The sequence below is a fragment of the Rhinolophus hipposideros genome, assembly GCF_964194185.1.
Source record: "Rhinolophus hipposideros genome assembly, chromosome: 4".
NCBI lineage: Eukaryota > Metazoa > Chordata > Mammalia > Chiroptera > Rhinolophidae > Rhinolophus > Rhinolophus hipposideros.
This window is the reverse complement of record NC_138050.1, coordinates 4,983,857-5,001,182: the sequence shown is the minus strand read 5'-3', so window position 1 is coordinate 5,001,182 and position 17,326 is coordinate 4,983,857. Positions and strand designations below refer to the sequence as shown.

Below are 17,326 nucleotides of genomic sequence, written 5' to 3'. Positions count from 1 at the left end.
TCCCAGCCCAGGCTGCCCAGGATGTCTGGATTATTTTCTCCCACTGGTTTCTTGAGACCAAGGTGTGTGTGGAAGGTGGGGGTACCTTTATACTTTCCACAGGTGCCTCACATATGATGTGTGTTCACAAAATACATATTGGATGGATCAATGATATATTGTCTTTCTTCCTAAGACTTCAAAACAATTTGACAAAACAATCTCATCACAATATACATCTTCCAGAGGAGAAAAATGAGGCAGAGAGAAGTAAACTTAACTTGGAGAACCTCTTAATTAGTGGACTGAGAGAAAAACTCGTATTCCTACCTCGGAATCCCAGGAGAATAAGTGAGCCAGAGCCTGGGTGAACTACCTGTAAAGATGAGATGGTATTTACTGTCTACTGGTATTTGACCTTGGCCTTAATTGATCTTTTTCCACTGCAAATTGGGATTTTAAATACTAGCAGTTTCTTAATCTATTTGAGTACCCAAAGAAACAGAATAGCACAAATTCGATAAAACCACTCTTCCTACCTGTCTGTGCACAGAACACATTACGCCGTTTCCCCTATTTGCAGATTAACATCAGAAGGCCTGTTAGAGTTCTAGTTTCTCGCTACAGAATAAGCCAAATGACAAAGTTCAGGCATGTGTATCCTTTTCTTATTGCCATCTCTCCCAAAAGATGTAACTTTAAAAAGACCTAACACATATTTTTTTAAGTTGAATAAAGAATAGTTTATTGAATATACCTGTATGCTATGTCAGATACTGCTGTGTCCAACACAGAAAATCTTAATTTCATGGCTTCAGGTCCCACTGGGAGAGACCATTTTTAAATGGTCTCATTAAAAAGAATAAACTTAAACTTACATGAAAAATATTATTAAATAATTTCATTAACATAAGACACCTTTTAACTTAGGACACTAAGGATGATCTGGAAGCTTCACCTCTTTGGAGCTGAATTCTAATCCTGACAACTACCGCCCATCGTAATCCTACTTTTGCAGTTCAATTTCTTTATGTTTAAGGCAATGCATCTAATTCACTTTAAAAGACTCTTTTGACTTATCTAAGCAGCTGCTGGTGATTCAAAGCAGGGCCGTGATTACACTCAGCAGGCACATGACGGAGGAGTAAGCTCAGACCGTGGCACACCACTGCTGGGACGCCTGCTGCATAGATTGCCTCAGTGTGCGGCAGCAGGGCGAAGGAAACATCCTGCTGGAAGTCCACGAAGGAAAAGCACAGACCCATAAGCAGGGCTAGCCAATTTGTGAGTAATGCCAAACACGCCAGATACATCCTGCAAACATTTTGTACAATACAAGGTAAAGGGAATTTTATTTTCCTATAGACTTCCACTGTAATTTCAGTGTGATGTACCCATGGAAAAATATTTTAAATAGAATTTAACAAATCAATATTTATTTCATTAAGCATTTTCAGCTCTTTTATTCTCCCACCACCTCTAATATAATAAGAATTTCATCAAGTGGATAACAGATCTATACACAGGTATCAGGATATACATGTTTATCAAAACATGCCACAATCACCACTGCGTGTAGGACAGTAACACAGCAGAATGGATATAAATAAGACCCCTGAAGTTGAGGAGATCTAGGTTCAAATCCTGGCTCTATCACTTTCTTGTACAGATGATCTTGGGAAATAACACTCTTTGGGAAAATAACACGCTTCCATGTCCTCGGCTGTAAATGGGTTTCAAAATAATAAATTAGTAATAGTAATATGGGTACATACTAACAGTAGCTACTTCATGAGCTAATTGGAGGTTTAAATAAGATAATGCTTGTACAACATATAGTAAGTGACTGATAATCAGTTATCATCCTTTCCCTGAAAATAATCACCAACTTCACGAGACTTAGACCTTTAAAAACCATATTCTCACTGCCACAGTTATACAAAATGTTTTAGAAAACTAAGCATTTATGTAAAATGTGCAGGGGAAAAATAAAATTCCTTTAGGAATTCTATGGATAAGGCTATCCTTTTTAAAATTCTGTTATTCGCTTACTATTATCTGAAAGAACATTGTGGTACTTTATTTCGGAGTTAACCATAAGCAATTTTAATTACTTATTACATGCCAGTTACTGTCTTGGACATTAAATTCTCTTAATTAATTCCATGATACAGAGAGCCTCGTTTTACACATAGTGAAGCTAATGTTCAGAGAGGCTAAATAACTTACTCAAGGTCATAAAACAAGTAGGCATCAGAAGGAGAACTCAAACTCAGATCTCATAGACTGAAGTAAAGTGTCTTCCCATTAAACCAAGAATATCTAATGACTATATCCACACTCTAGGTGAAAATTTTATTACATGTGTTTTACATAACCTGCAGAAGAAACAAAATCGCAAAAGGAGAAAAATATTATATAACTCTAACTGCCCACAACTCTTAACCCTATACTTACAATCACAACACTTATTTTACCAGCTCATGAAGATATTCTATGCTACAAACCTGTGTAAAGTTTACTTCGTTAACATATGCCTCGCATATATGTTACTATGATAATTATTATTATTTGATGAAGGAACTGTGACTATGCTTATTCATTAAGAGTAAAACTACTAATCCCACACTAGTACTCAAGATATTAAACAGAATTCCTTCACTAGTAGAATCTTTTGGAATAGTTGGGTGTTTTTCTATTGCTGTTGACAATATACATGGGAATGAGAAATCTTTTTTCACCCCAAAATACAGTCTTAGATTTGCTTTTATTAAGGGTTTCTGGCCCACAGAGGAAAAAAATGCATACATGGCTACACAGAAGGGAAACGTTTCTTTTAAAATTTAGTATGGAAAATGGTGGTTTGGAGAAGTACATTCTAGTCCATTCATCTTTCACTTCCATTAACAGTAAGGATTGAAACACAAGTATGAAAAGAAATCAGATCTGTGTTATGGGCAGTTCAGGGAGGACAAAGAAAAGGAAATACCTGGGGTAGTGTTTCTGCAAAGAGGAGAACTTTCCAGGTAAGTGTTCATCAATTGGAAAATACCACCACAGGTTTTTATTCAGTTTGAGCCATGAATATTAGAGTTATTATCTGTGGCCACTGCTTTTTTGAAATACATCATGGTTCTCCAGCAATTCAGAACAGGTATTTCCTATACTGAAAGTTATTCCCAGGACCAGATGGCTTTACTGGTGAATTTTACCAAACTTTTAAAGAAGAGAACACCAAGCCTTCTCAAACTCTTCCAAAAAAACTGAAGAGGAAACACTTCTAAACTTTTTACGAGACCAACATTACCCTGATACCAAGCCAAATAAGGACACTACAATAAAGAAAACTATAGAGCAATGTCCCTAACGGATACAGAGGCAAAAGTTCTCAACAAAGTATTAGCAAACCAAATTCAACAGCATATTAAAAGGATTATACACCATGACCACATGAGATTTATCCCTGGGGTGCCAGGTTGGTTCAACATCTACAAATCAATAAATGTGACACATCACATTAACAGGATGACACAACAATACTTCAAACTTGCTACAAGATGAGATCTTAACTGTTCCCACCAATAAAAGGAAATGAAACTTACATGACAGGACAGAGGTGTTAGCTAGTCCCGCCATGGAAATCATATTGCAATAAATATATTACAACACATTGTACATCTTAAATGTACATAACATTCATGGCAAGTATATCTAAATAAAAATAAAGCTATTGTCAGCTTTTAGTTTTAAACTAGAAGTATGTTACTGAAATAATGACTTTCAGAAAAAAAGAAAAGTATTTCATTATATATACATACACAACATTTTCAAGTTCGAACAGATCCAAATGCCTTTCTTTCTTTCTCTCAGTATTTACTCTGGATCTTCCACGGTAACAAACCTACGACTCCCGAAACATTGCCTGTTGAGGGGTAATGGTTACCTTGATCCAAAACACCTGAAAGTGGTTACATCTGAGGAAAGCATCACATTGTTTAGACCTTAGAAAAGAATCAGCACCCAGGGTTTTTATAATGGGAATCATAAAATGATCTGTCCCTCCATGGACAAAACGCTGAAGGAATAAATTAACCACTTTTCACAGTTCTTGAAATGCTTTTAGGAAACTTCAAGAGATCGACAAGTTAAACACAGGCTCACAGCTACTGAGCAAAGGGGAACTTCCGTTCCAGGACGCAACACCGGCCACAGTAATCCCTCACCAGGGGACTAAAAGCCAGAGAGATCTCCACGCAGATCCTGACCTCGCCTAACTCACAGGTCAGGGTCTCTCAGGCCTCACTTTCCTCACCTGCGGAATTAACAGTTAATTCATTCAATGTTGGCTGAATGCCTACTATGTGCCAAACCCTGTGTTAACAATGGAAGTCTGTTATTTTTGTCTTGAGTAAATAAAACCATGGTCCTAGCCCTTACAAAGCTCCCAATCTTGTGAAGAGACAAAGAAATGCAACATGATATAACTGCTATGAACAAACTGTTATGCCTGGGCTAATTTAAAAAGGCTGCAAAGAGGAAACACATTGAGCTGAGACCTGAGGATGAATGAGTTGCTTAGATGGAGATTATGGGTATTCCTGGAAGAAAGAACAGACTGGCAAAGACAAGACAGGAAAGAAGAAGAGAGAGGTGTGGAGGATGTAGAGGGACATACCCTTAGAGCTTTATCTGCCACACACTGGAACTCGGCCTTGAACCTTCAGGAACACTGAGGCTCCTTCTGCACCACGACCCTGGAAACTGACTGTAGCCCAGCCAGAGGAATCCTACTTGTCCGCCATTTCATCTAAAGCTGGTAGAGTCTTTCACAGCAAAAACGTTTGAAAGCAAGATAGCCATCTAAGTGTGGATGCTGACATGAAAGCTAAGACCTCACCTAACTGATAAATTTTAGGACTAGCAATTTCTACTGTCATGACAACGTTCTAAAAGCAAGATATATGACAAGTGACTAACTATGGTTCTTTAGCAAATGCAAACTCTGTAAACCTGTAGGTGTGAAAATTATCAAAGATATTACATTTACGTGCCCCCCAAAAAGATTTTTTCATCCTTTATTCAAATAAAGCTTCGCTCTCTTTACTCTAAATATCGATTAGCTAAAGAGTATTAAGTCCCATTTACCTGTGTTCTGCAGGTACAGGGGGTGGCCAAACAGCAGGGTCTCTAAATGGTTCATCTTGACAGGAAACGGGAAAATCGGGGGGCTTGTCGATTTTAAAACTTTCCAACGTGCTGACAATACTTTTAACTTGTTCATATTCTTCCAATAATTCCTGCCGAACCTTAAAAAACATATAGCCTTTATACCAGAAACAGTTTCAAGTTTACATAAATTGTAAATAATAAATCATTATAAAATGCACATTTTCTTAATGTTGTTCAAAGTATACAAAATTAGTCATTAAAGCATATTCAAAAAACAAAGTAGATAGGAGGGCAGGAATTTAGTCTGAAAAAAGACATAATTATAATACATACTTTTTCATAGGGGAAGTGGCTATATATCTTTTGTAATGGAACTTTATTTCTACCAAAGAATTGCTGACCATTAACTATTTGAAATAAGCGACAAAGTCAGTAATAAGTTAACCGTTCCCAGAAATCTATGTAATGCTCAATCTTTTTACTGTATTTATAAATAGCTTCCAAAAAACCGTCAGCCAAAATTTTGACCAGCATTTCCTACCTCCAATATTACTAAATATAAAATGCCTGCCTGTAATGAGCATCTAAAATCACCCACTTCCAATTTTTACTTAAATTCTCCACCTAAAATCTGAATTCTTCTGGCCTTGTTTAAATTCTTTCAAGTGTTGGGTAAAGTTTACTTTGAGCTTAAAAGCAAGACTTTTCCTGTAGTTACAAAACATCACTGAGCACCTACTATGGGGAGATTCTTGTGTTTTCAAACTTGGAGCAAAACTGATTTTCAAAGGCAAACAGATAAATAGATTGAAAATTACAATTCTTAATTTTTTAACCAGGAAGCACATTTGACTATAAAGCAGAACTTAAGAAACTTTCCCTCATTTTTACTTTGAATAATATGTAGAAGAGACCATATAAAGGAACTTCAGAACCAAAGAAAAACCTAGGTAAAATTGAACTGCTCCTATATACAATTACATGCTATACTTGGAAAAACGAAATTTCAGAACTTAATGAAAGAAACGTAACAGAAATATCTGAATAGATATGGCCACTATTTAACACAATTAAGAACACGCCAAAAATATTTCTGTGCTAGATTTATAAAACACTCTTATCTGTGGCTAGTGTGCAGGATAGAAGAAAACTAAAAATTTCAACTTGAGTTAGAACAAGTACGTTGTTCTCACACAATATAATCTGGTAACACTTAAGTCAGAAAGTAAGCCAAATTTACCCTGAAAACTTAGAAAAACATCAATTTCCGACTAGTGGAAAAATTAGAAGAAACATTTAAAAGGCATTAGTACATAAAATGGAAACTTCAAAGAAATGCTTGACTTTGTACTTTTAATTTTAAAACAATTTTAAGTTTTAAGAATAAGTGGAGAAATTATAATTCAACTTTTTATTAACTATACTATTAAATAATTTAGTTGTATAGTCAAGAGACAGCAGATATAATGGTTTCTTATTAGATTACTGATTCCTTTGTATTTGTAAGGAGTCTTTCAAAAGAAGAAACTTTCCTTTTTTTAACAAAATTGTTTTTCAATTACATTTGACACACAATATTATATTAATTTCAGGTATACTGTATAGTGGTTAGACATTTATATAGTTTTATGAAATTGGTCAAAACTACATGTAGAAATGAAAGGGTAAAGTAGCAATACCTTATTTCAAAAATTTGTATTCACATACAATTAGGCCACTGATCATAAAAATTTTAAAAAAATTAAAAGTAGATTCCATTAAAATTAAATATCTTTGAAATATGTCTCATGAAATACGTTATCAAAAATATATAAAATACTAACTGGGCAAGAAAGACAACTATTCAGAGTTCATTTTAAAATGCATCTCAGCATTCTGACAAGTAAGAACTACTAAGGGCATCTCAAGCTCTAATCTTGCAAGTAGAACATTGGCAAGCCCTCGCCTGCGGAAACTGTCACGTGGTCTCACCTGCTGCCATTTGCCCTTCACGGCCGGGTCTCTGACTGACTGGCAATGTCTCTGAATTTGCTGGATCACCCCTTGGTAATACACCATCGATGAGTCATAATTTCCAAGAAGCGCATATTCTCTTCCTTTCTTTGCATTGTCACAAATCTCAGCCAAATTCATATTCTTTCAAAGACCTAAATGTGAAATATAATGACTTTTTAGCTGATTTTAAAACTTTTAAAATTATTCTTTAAAATACCTGCTCAAAACTAGTTTGAAAGTCAAAGTGGTTCTCTCCTTCTTTGAGGTTATCTGAACGCATCTTCTAGTACTGAAAGTTTCTAATTTTCACAGCACAGGGAGATCACAAAAGAACACCCAAGGAGATAATAAGAGAAATTACACAGCTCCGAACTATTGATTTATGTTACAGGTTCTAGTTTTCCTTGCTCATTTGTAATTACCACAAGCTGTAATAATAGTAATGATGAACTTGCTTTAACTTCTTTCAATTTATTCTTGACAATGTTAGAAACATAAAAATATCACACATTTTCCTCTCACATCAATTAAAACTGCAGAAATTAGTTCACATTAAAATTTTTTGGCCTCCAAGAAAAAAAGTCATAAAGGAACACTCTTTAAAGAACAGCCAATAGTTGTCCATGCACCATTCATACATATTTAATGTCCCCTACAATATGAATCTATGCAAAAGCCTGAACCAAACTACCTGAGCCCTTTTTGTTCCACTTGTAATCTTCCATCACGCTGGCACTCACTACAGCTTTTTGTCTGTGAAAATAACTACGTGTCACTAATCTTTTCCCTTCTACAAGATGCTAGACCATCATCTGAACCTCTGGCTTCCACCAAAGCCCCCCAGTCATCATTCTGGCCTTTCTTCCAGGCTTTCCAACGTCTGCCAAATCGTGCCAGGCTTCTATGCAGATACTTTCCACCCAAGACGATAAAGAGCAGGAAGTCCAGAGGCACAGAATGATGCCCTGGCAAGGAGTCCAAACTGCCCTACTCTTACTACCTACAAAAGCAAGCCAACGAACTCACTTAGAGGGAGTCAAGTATTTCTCTATGCCTCCCTGAGGGTATTAAATTTTGGTGTGGATAGTTTGGCTTTCCCTCTGTGCCTCTTATCTGTTCTTAAGGGGCTCAAAAACTTCCTCACAACCACATCTAGTTGTAGGCATTTTAAATGACTCCAGTACATTCTTGAAAACAAAGCTGCTTCCTTTATGTGTTTTGGCATATTATTATATTATTTGCACCTTCTCCCAGCACAGGTTCAATGGCAGGAAGTTGAGAATACACTGCAGCAAACAGGTCACTATTTCACAAAGTAAGAATTCCAATGTTCATTAGATTTACAGAATACAGGGCAACCATGGAACGCATCATCAAATTAGAACAGTAACACAAAGCAATTAAGGACTTATTACAATGAATGAATGAATGAATGAATGAATGAATGAATGAATGAACGAATGAATCCAACAGAAATAAAGCTGTTCCATATATTTTCTTTTTTTGTTGTTTTGTCTTTGTTTAGAAAAGTATAATGAGGTTTTAATAGACTTGAATAACACTGGCTTTAAGTAGACTTTCAACGTATCAGTAAGCCAAAATAACTGAAGCAGTGTGGTACCAGTACATGGATTCACAGATCAGTGATCAGTAGAGCAATATTCAAACAATACAGTGAATGTTTAAATAAAAAAATTTATTACAGTGAAAGATACATTGCCATTAATCCCCCTCTAAATACTCCCCCTCGCTTGGAACACACTTATCCCATCGTTCTTGCCACTTTCTGAAGCAGTTCTGGAAGTCCTCTTTCATGAGTGTCTTTAGTTGCACTGTCATGGTTGCCTCAATGTCCTGAATCATTTTGACTTTGGGGAAGAGCCAGAAGTCTCACGGTGCCAGATACGGTGAATAAGGTGGATGAGGACACACTGTAATGTTTTTATTTGACAGAAATTGCCATACCAGAAGTGAGGTGTGACATGGAAAGTTGTCATGATGGAGGACGATTTATGGCACTTTAAAACACACCCTCCCTCAACCATAGCTCACACGCAACTGACTGCACCCCACAAGTTGAAACTTGTCACACACTGTTACTAAGGTTCCACGCTCCGCTGCCTGTATTGAAGATCCCTGCCTTTCCATTGGATAGCACTCGGCAGCGGCATTCACTGTGTTTTGATCACAATGGAAAGGCTCTATGTCACAAACCACTTCTGGTATAGTAATTACTGTCAAAAAAACCCACTATGGTGTGTCCTCATCCACCTCATTCACTGGATCTGGCACTGGGATACTTCTGGCTCTTCCCCAAAGTCAAAATAATCATGAAAGGTAAACGTTTTGAATCGATTCAGGACATCGAGGCAGCCACAACAGCACAAATACAGACAAGACACTCACAAAAGAGAACTTTGAAAACTGCTTCAGAAAGTGGCAAGAACGATGGAATAGGTGTGTTCGAAGTGAGGGGGAGTACGAGGTCTGACAATTAAGTTCGTGAACGTGCCACCGTGCACTTACACTGGCAGCACTGTACAAACAGTTCGGGAAGGTCTCACAACCTTGGTATATCAGTGTCTCCCAGTTGTGTTTATGTCTACGAGTGGCGGTGTCTTGTTAAGTGGTGTCCATTGTTGTTGTTGCATGTTTTTGGGGGTTTTTTAATGGTGATTTCTTTTTTCATTCAGGAATATTGGGGAACAGTGTGTCTCTACAGGGCCCATCAGCTCCAAGCTGTTGTCCTTCAATCTGGTTGTAAAGGGCACAACTCAGCTCCAAGTCCAGTTGCAGTTTTCAATCTTTAGTTGCAAAGGGCGCAACCCACCATTCAATGCAGGAGTTGAACTGGCAACCTTGTTGTTGAGAGCTCGCGCTCTAACCAACTGAGCCATCCGGCTGCCCCTCCAGAAGTTCAGCGGCAGCTCGTTGTCTTCAAATCTAGTTGTGGAGGATGCAGCTCACTGGCCCATGTGGGAATCGAACTGGCAACCCTGTTGTTCAGAGCTCACACTCTAACCAACTGAGCCATCCGGCCGCCCCTGTTGAATGTTTTTGTGTGCCGTCACAAGAATGTCTGAGCTTGAATTAGAGCAACAGACAAACATTAATTTTTCAACTTGGCGAGAGTGGAAGTGAAATCAGGGACATGTTAGTCCAAGTTTATGGGGATAATGACATGAAGAAAATGGCAGTGTAAAAATGGATTGAACGTTTTTCTGAGGGGAAAGAGCACGTCACTGATGAAGAGCGGTTAGGGCAGCCAGAAACGAGCAGAACTGACAAAAACAGTGCAAAAGTTCATCGAATCGTGCATCACATTGTGCGTCAAAATCATTGGCTATGAGAAGCATAGCAGACGAAGTTAAACATCGATAGAGAAAGTAAGGAAAATCTTAACTGAAAATCTTGGCCTGAGAAAGGTTTGTGCAAAAATGGTCCCAAAGGAGCTCACCGATGAACAAAAGCAAAGGGCAAAGTTTGCCAAGACCTTCTGGAGAGGCAAGATGATGTTTTGAGCTGTGTTATCACTGGTGATGAAACAAGAGTGTACCAATACGACCCTGAAACAAAGCGTCAAAGTGCACAGTGGAAGTCAGCCAATTCTCCACGACCAAAATTGTTCCGTCAGTCCAAATTAAGAGTCAAAACGATGTAGCTAACCTTTTTTTGGTATCAGAGGGATTATTCACTATGAACTTGTACCAACTGGACAAATAGTTACCCAAGTTTACTATTTGGAAGTGCTGAAAAGGCTGCATGAAAAAGTTAGATGAAAACGACCCGACCTTTTTGCCAACAATTCCTGGCTCTTGCATCACGACAATGCACCAGCTCACACGACACTGTCTGTGAGGGAGTTTTTAGCCAGTAAACAAATAACTGTATTGGAACACCCTCCCTACTCATCTGATCTGGCCCCCAATGACTTCTTTCTCTACCTGAAGATAAAGGAAATATTAGAAGGAAGACATTTTGATGACATTCAGGACAACAAGGGTAATAGGACAACAGCTCTGATGGCGATTCAAGAAAGATTCCAAAATGGCTTTGAAGGGTGGACTAGGCACTGGCATCGGTACATAGCTTCCCAAGGGGAGTACTTCGAAGGTGACCGTAGTGATATTCAGCAATGAGATGTGTAGCACTTTTACTAGGATGAGTTTGAGAACTTAACTGACCTCACATTTTGCGGGGGGTGAATGGCAATGTGTCTTTACTGTAATAAATTTTGTATTCAAACATTCACACTGTTCGCTCATACCATATATATGCAATGTAATATACACGCAGTCTGACAGTTAAGTTCACTAACTCATCCTGAAGAAGTGTTACGCACCTCATTGCTGAATATCACTATGGTCACCTTCGAAGTCCTCCCCTTGGGAACCTATGCACCAACACCAGTGCCTAGTCCACCCTTCAAAGCAATTTGGGAACTCTTTTTCTGGAATGGCCATCAGAGCTGTCGTCGTATTACCCTTGATGTCCTGAATGTCATCAAAATGCCTTCATTTCAATATTGCCGTGTGAGCTGGTGCATTGTCGTAATGCAAAAGCCATGAATTGTTGGCAAAAATTTCAGGTCGTCTAACTTTTTCACACAGCCTTTTTAGCATTTTCAAATAGTAAACTTAGTTAACTGTCCAGTTGGTACAAATTCATAATGAATAATCCCTCTGATATCGAAAACGGTTAACAACATCATTGCAGCAAGTTTGCAAACTTCACTGTCGTCATACATTTTAGGGGTACGATAAAAATGTGATTCACTTGCACCTGGAGCATTAGGAAGGGGTTAGGGCAGAAACCAGAATAAATTCAAACATGGCTTGGAAAATTTGTGCCAAGAGTCAAAGAGGATTGATTCTAGTAAGTCCTCTAGTAAGCTAATCCAAATGAAAGAGGGCATTTTTTAAAATTTAATTACTATCAGAGTCCATATATTTTTTTGAAAGTCATTGTGAAACAAAAGCATTAATTCTGCTAATATGTGCAAGTACACAACTATGCAGAACAAAACCATCTTGACATAAAGCAGGTGTCGGCAAACTTTTTCTTGTAAATGACCAGACAGCAAGCTGTTTAGGTTTTGAGGGCCAATAGGCAAAACTGAGAATGTTATTCAAGTGTTTATATAATAAGACAAAATTTTCCACAATTTTTATTGATGAAATTTAAAATAGTAGTAATAGTTGAGCACAACTTTTTGTAAAACAGGCCTACTAATAAGAATGGACTCTTCTGGAGGGGACGGGGGATAATATTTCATTTAGTTGGGATTCAAAGTTAATGTTCCCAATCATCAAAATCTCTTGTAAATATTCATATGTTAATGCTGCTTTTTAATAAGATTTTATGAATTGCATGTTTGAAAATGTCTTTACTCAGATACGTACTATTACATACTGGTATCAAATCACAAGCATACCATTTCATTCAGCATATTCTTGTTTAAAAGGGCATTTAAATAATTTATTCTTCTCTTGATACTGTGTCTTTTCCATGTCATTACATCGCAGATTAATCACTTCCAACTGAAGGTTAAGTGCAAGTGCCTCAATTGCACAGTTAAATGATTCTGTAATATGCAAATTTCTTTTGCACTTGCATAAAAGTCTGAAAAATGCTGCTGAAACTGCAGTTTGAGCTCAGAAAATACATCTACTGCAAATCTGGGGCTGGGGGAATGGAAATCTCACTTCTTTGCTTTAACTTTTGACAGCATGGAAAGCTACATAAAACAGCTTGATATCTATCGCTTGTAATTCAAACATCAGTTGGCATTGAAACAACTTTTAGATTTGCATATAAACACTGTTTTGTCTTGTAATTCCAGGTTGAATCACATAAAGAACATTCGCAAGTCTGCAGCAAAAAAGAAATGATTTCCAAAGCCATTCAATGTTTAATAACAGTGGTTGAGAGCAGTTCCGCTCATTCAGAAAAACTGCAAATCAGCCCTAAGCTCAAAAGATTGCAATATAACTTTACACCTCACTGCTAAGCCGTTAGTCAGGATATTTAGCTTCTGACAAAAATCCATGGAACTGACAATGGCTAAGTCCACAAGAGCGACACTCTGAAGTCTTGAGACACTATTGGTTCTGTATCGCCTAATAGATTCAAATATTCTCTGCAAAATACCTGCTAATAAATAAAAAAATGAATAAACATAGACTTTAACAACCTCACATTTTCACAGCTTTGTAAATTTGTTCACCTAAGCCTTTTTCTGTCCTACACATATTTTTACCACCATAAGGTGTAACACATCTTAGCAGATTCCACTTCAGGTTGTATGTTTTCTCAACTTTTTGTTAAGTATTCTTTGCTGTAGTTACTCTATGACCACTATTCATAAAAACTCACTCTTCGGTAACTTCAAACTCAGCACTGACTTCTCAAATAGACAATAGTTGAGATGTATTGTTAATATCTATCAATTCACTGACAGCCAAGGAAAACCACTCAAAATCATTTGCCTTGTTTTTTTTTTTTTTAGTGTTTTTTTTTTTTTTTTAATTATTGGCGAATATTGGGGAATAGTGTGTTTTTCCAGGGCCCATCAGCTCCAAGTCGTTGTCCTTCAATCTAGTTGTAGAGGGCGCAGCTCAGCTCCAAGTCCAGTTGCTGTTCTCAATCTTAGTTGCAGGGGGCTCAGCCCACCATCCCATGTGGGAATTGAACCGACAACCTTGTTGTTAAGAGCTCACGCTCTAACCAACTGAGACATCTGGCCACCCCTTGCCTTGTTTTTTAATTGACTACTGATGTCCTCAACTCTTTCAGCAACTGTTCACACCAAAAGGCTGTCTTAAACAAATTTATTTTCTCCAAACACATTTCTTTGGCTACCATAATCAAACACAATTTAGTTTAGTCACCATCAGTAAAGGACTTCCTTGCTTGGCTAACAAATGAGATACCCCAAAACTTACTCTGTGTGCAGACTGATTTTTGTTTTTTAATTTTGTGAAGAAATTCTGCTGTGATAACATATTTCTTTTTAAGTTTTCTATTTTTTCCAACCATTGCTTTCCTGTGAGTTGAGAATATTGTGATGCATGATTAGTCTGGTCACGTCGGTATATACTGTATTTCTTCAGCACAACTATAGTGTCATTGCATAACAATCACAATGCTTTGTCATCTAATTTGATTACCCACACTCCAGTGTGCTTTAAAAGTGTAATACGTCAAGTCCATTTTTCTCACCTTTTCACATGAAGGGTATGTGCTGATATTAATTACATAAAAATGTCACAATACAATGATGCGCATGGCACTTGAAACGTGATTATAGTGTACCAAGTGGCAGTGCACAGCACTGAGTATGCCACAAAGGCTCTGTCACAACTACTCAACTCTGCCGTTCTAGCAAAAAAGCAGCCATAGGCAGTATGTGAACAAATGAGTGTGGTTGTGTTCCAATAAAACTTTATTTATGGACACTGATGTCTAAATTTCATTTAATTTCCACATGTCACAAAATAGTACTTTTTTCTCTGATTTTTTTAACCATTGAAAAAAAAATGCAAAAACCATTCTTACTTCTTGGGCCATTCAAAAACAAGTGGCAGGTGGAATATGGCCCCAGACTGCAGTTTGCCAACTCCTGCTTTCGGCTTCTATCTTAAGAATCTACAAAAATAAAAGCAAATTAAACCCCAAAATAAGTAGAAGGAACAACACAATAAAGTTAAGAGCAATAACCAATAAAATAAAACAAGAAAAGCAATAGAAAATTTCAATGCAGCCAAAAGCTGGTTCTTTGAAAAGGTCATTAAAATGGATAATCCTATAGTAATATTAGCCAGTAAAGGAAGAGAGAAAATATAAATTACCAAAATCAGAAATAAAGGCAAAGCTACCATTACAAACTTTAGAGATATTAAAAGGAAAAACAGGGCTTAATGAAGTGGACAAATTCTGTGAAGGTCACAACACACCAAAGCTTACTCAAGAAGAAAGAGAGTAATTAATCTGAATAGTCCTACAGCAATTGATGAAATCCAATTTGTAATTTAAAATCTTCCCACCAAAAAAGAAAACAAACAAACAAAAAAACCAACTCCAGATCAAAATGGCTTCACTAGTGAATTCTTCCCTATTTAGGGAAAAAATAAAATCAATTCTAAACAAACTCTCTTGAAGAAACAAGAGGCAGAAAAACTTGCAACTCATGTTTTAAGGCCTGCATTGCCCTAATACCAAAAGCAGACATTATAAGAAAATAAATTTACATACCAATATCACTCTGGAACACAGATACAAAAATCTTTAAATTTTAGCTAATCAAATCTAGTAATGTATAAAAAGGATAATGCATTATGACCAAGTGGGGTTTATACCAAAAATTCAAGGTGTTTTACATTAAAAAACCCATTGATATAATTTTGAGACCAGAAATGAAAGATGATCATCTCAATAGATGCAGAAAAAACATTTGACAAAATTCAACACCATGATAAGAACTCTTAGCCAACTAAGGAATAGAATTTCCTCAACCTAGTAAAGAGCATCTATGAAATACCTACAGCTAACATTATATTTATTGTGAAAGACTCAATGCTGTCCCCAAGATCAAGAAAGAACAAGGCCAGTATATTTGTTCTCACCCTTCTATTCAAAATTAGAACTAGAGGTTCTAACCAGCGTAATAAGGCAAGAATGAACTAATATGCATACCAACTAGAAAAGAAGTAAAACTGATTTTATTTAAATACAACATGACTGTTAATGGAAAAAAACCTGGGGATCCACAACAGCTACAAGAACTAAAAAAGTGAGTTTTTTAAGGTTGTAGAGTACAAGTCAATATGAAAAAATCAATTATATTTCTATATACTAACAAATAAAAAACTAAAATCAAAACAATGAAATGATTAAAAATATGAAACATTCAGGGATAGAATTAACAGAATGTTAATTCTAGAAATTACCAAAAACTGCTAAGGGAAATTTAAAATGACCCAAATTAATGGACATGTAGTGTGTGTGTGGGCGGGGGCAATTGTGAACTGAAACACTCAATATGGGTAAGATGTCAATTCTCTTGAAAGTAATCAATAACAGTCAATGCAATCCCGATCAAAATCTCAACAGCCTTTCTTATAAAAATTGGCAAGCTGATTCTAAAATTTATATGGAAATACAAAGAACGTAGACTAGCCAAAACAGTTTTGAAAAACAGTAAAGTACAAATTATACTATCTGATTCCAAGATTTACTATAAATTTACAGTAATCAAGACTGTGGAATTTTTCAAAAAAGGGAGCTGAAACTACTAGATATCAATACAAAAACAAAAAAACAGAAACCCTGAACCTCAACTCTTAACCTCACATTATAAACAAAAATTAACTCAAAATGAATTATTGACCTAAACATAAGAGTTAAAACTATGAAACTTCTGGAAGATAACCTAACTCAAGGGTTTGGTTGTTTTTGTTTTTTGTTTTGGGTTTTTCTGCAAGTTTCCCAAGCCCCAAGTTCCACAGGGCAACACATAATGGCCCAGGTAACATCTACATACGCAGTAGGTTGCATTACAGGAGAGGAACCCTAAGTTTAGGAAAATCTATTATACTGAACAGTATGCATACTTACCCTTTGTTCCAAAGGAAGATACTCTCGCTTTCTTCCATGGCTATAAGCAAGCCTAACTGTTGCTCTGGAGGAAGATACTATATCTACCTTCCAAGGCTGTTCAAGTTGGTATCTCCTTACATCCTGGGGAGACCCTTTGCTTCTTCTATGTTGAATCCTTTTTTGTCTATCACGTCTTTCTTTTTCTTGGTTTATTCCCTTACGTATGGAGCACATTTTCCATAGATGGGAGGTAAAGTTTTTGATCTGTGCATGTCTGAAAACACCTTTATTCTACCCTCACACTTCAGTGATAGTTCTGGCTCCTGAATCCTAGTTTGTACATAATTTTCCTTCAGAATTTAGAAGGCACTGCTCTATTACCTTCTAGGTTTCAATAGTAAGTTGAGAAGATGAAGTCATCCATATTTCTCATCCTTCATACATCACCTGTGTTTTGCCGTTTCTACAAATCTGTAGGATCTTCTCTTTGACACAAGCTTTCCAAAACTGATGATGTGCTTCGAAAAGAGTCTATTTGGGACTCTTTCAATCTAGAAATTAATGTCTTCCAATTTTAGGGAAATTT

At 36.7% G+C, this 17,326-nt stretch overlaps 1 protein-coding gene across 9 annotated transcripts in view; it reads right to left on the bottom strand.

Moving 5' to 3' along the window:
- The window catches only part of KATNAL1 (katanin catalytic subunit A1 like 1), an 80,521-nt gene that overhangs the window by 51,408 nt on the left and 11,787 nt on the right, over positions 1 to 17,326 (bottom strand). For 5 of the 9 annotated variants that reach the window (XM_081047094.1, XM_081047099.1, XM_081047100.1 and 2 more), the window contains exons 2-4: positions 14,701 to 14,790; positions 7,120 to 7,295; positions 5,125 to 5,285 (exon numbers count right to left, since the gene is read on the bottom strand). In XM_081047094.1, coding sequence (XP_080903220.1) covers positions 5,125 to 5,285; positions 7,120 to 7,281 — 323 coding nt within the window. In that variant the 5' untranslated portion in view covers positions 7,282 to 7,295; positions 14,701 to 14,790. Of the gene's footprint in view, positions 1 to 5,124; positions 5,286 to 7,119; positions 7,296 to 10,546; positions 10,605 to 14,700; positions 14,791 to 17,326 lie in introns of those variants that run through there. The other 4 variants (XM_081047102.1, XM_081047096.1, XM_081047097.1 and 1 more) reach the window with 2 other exon arrangements.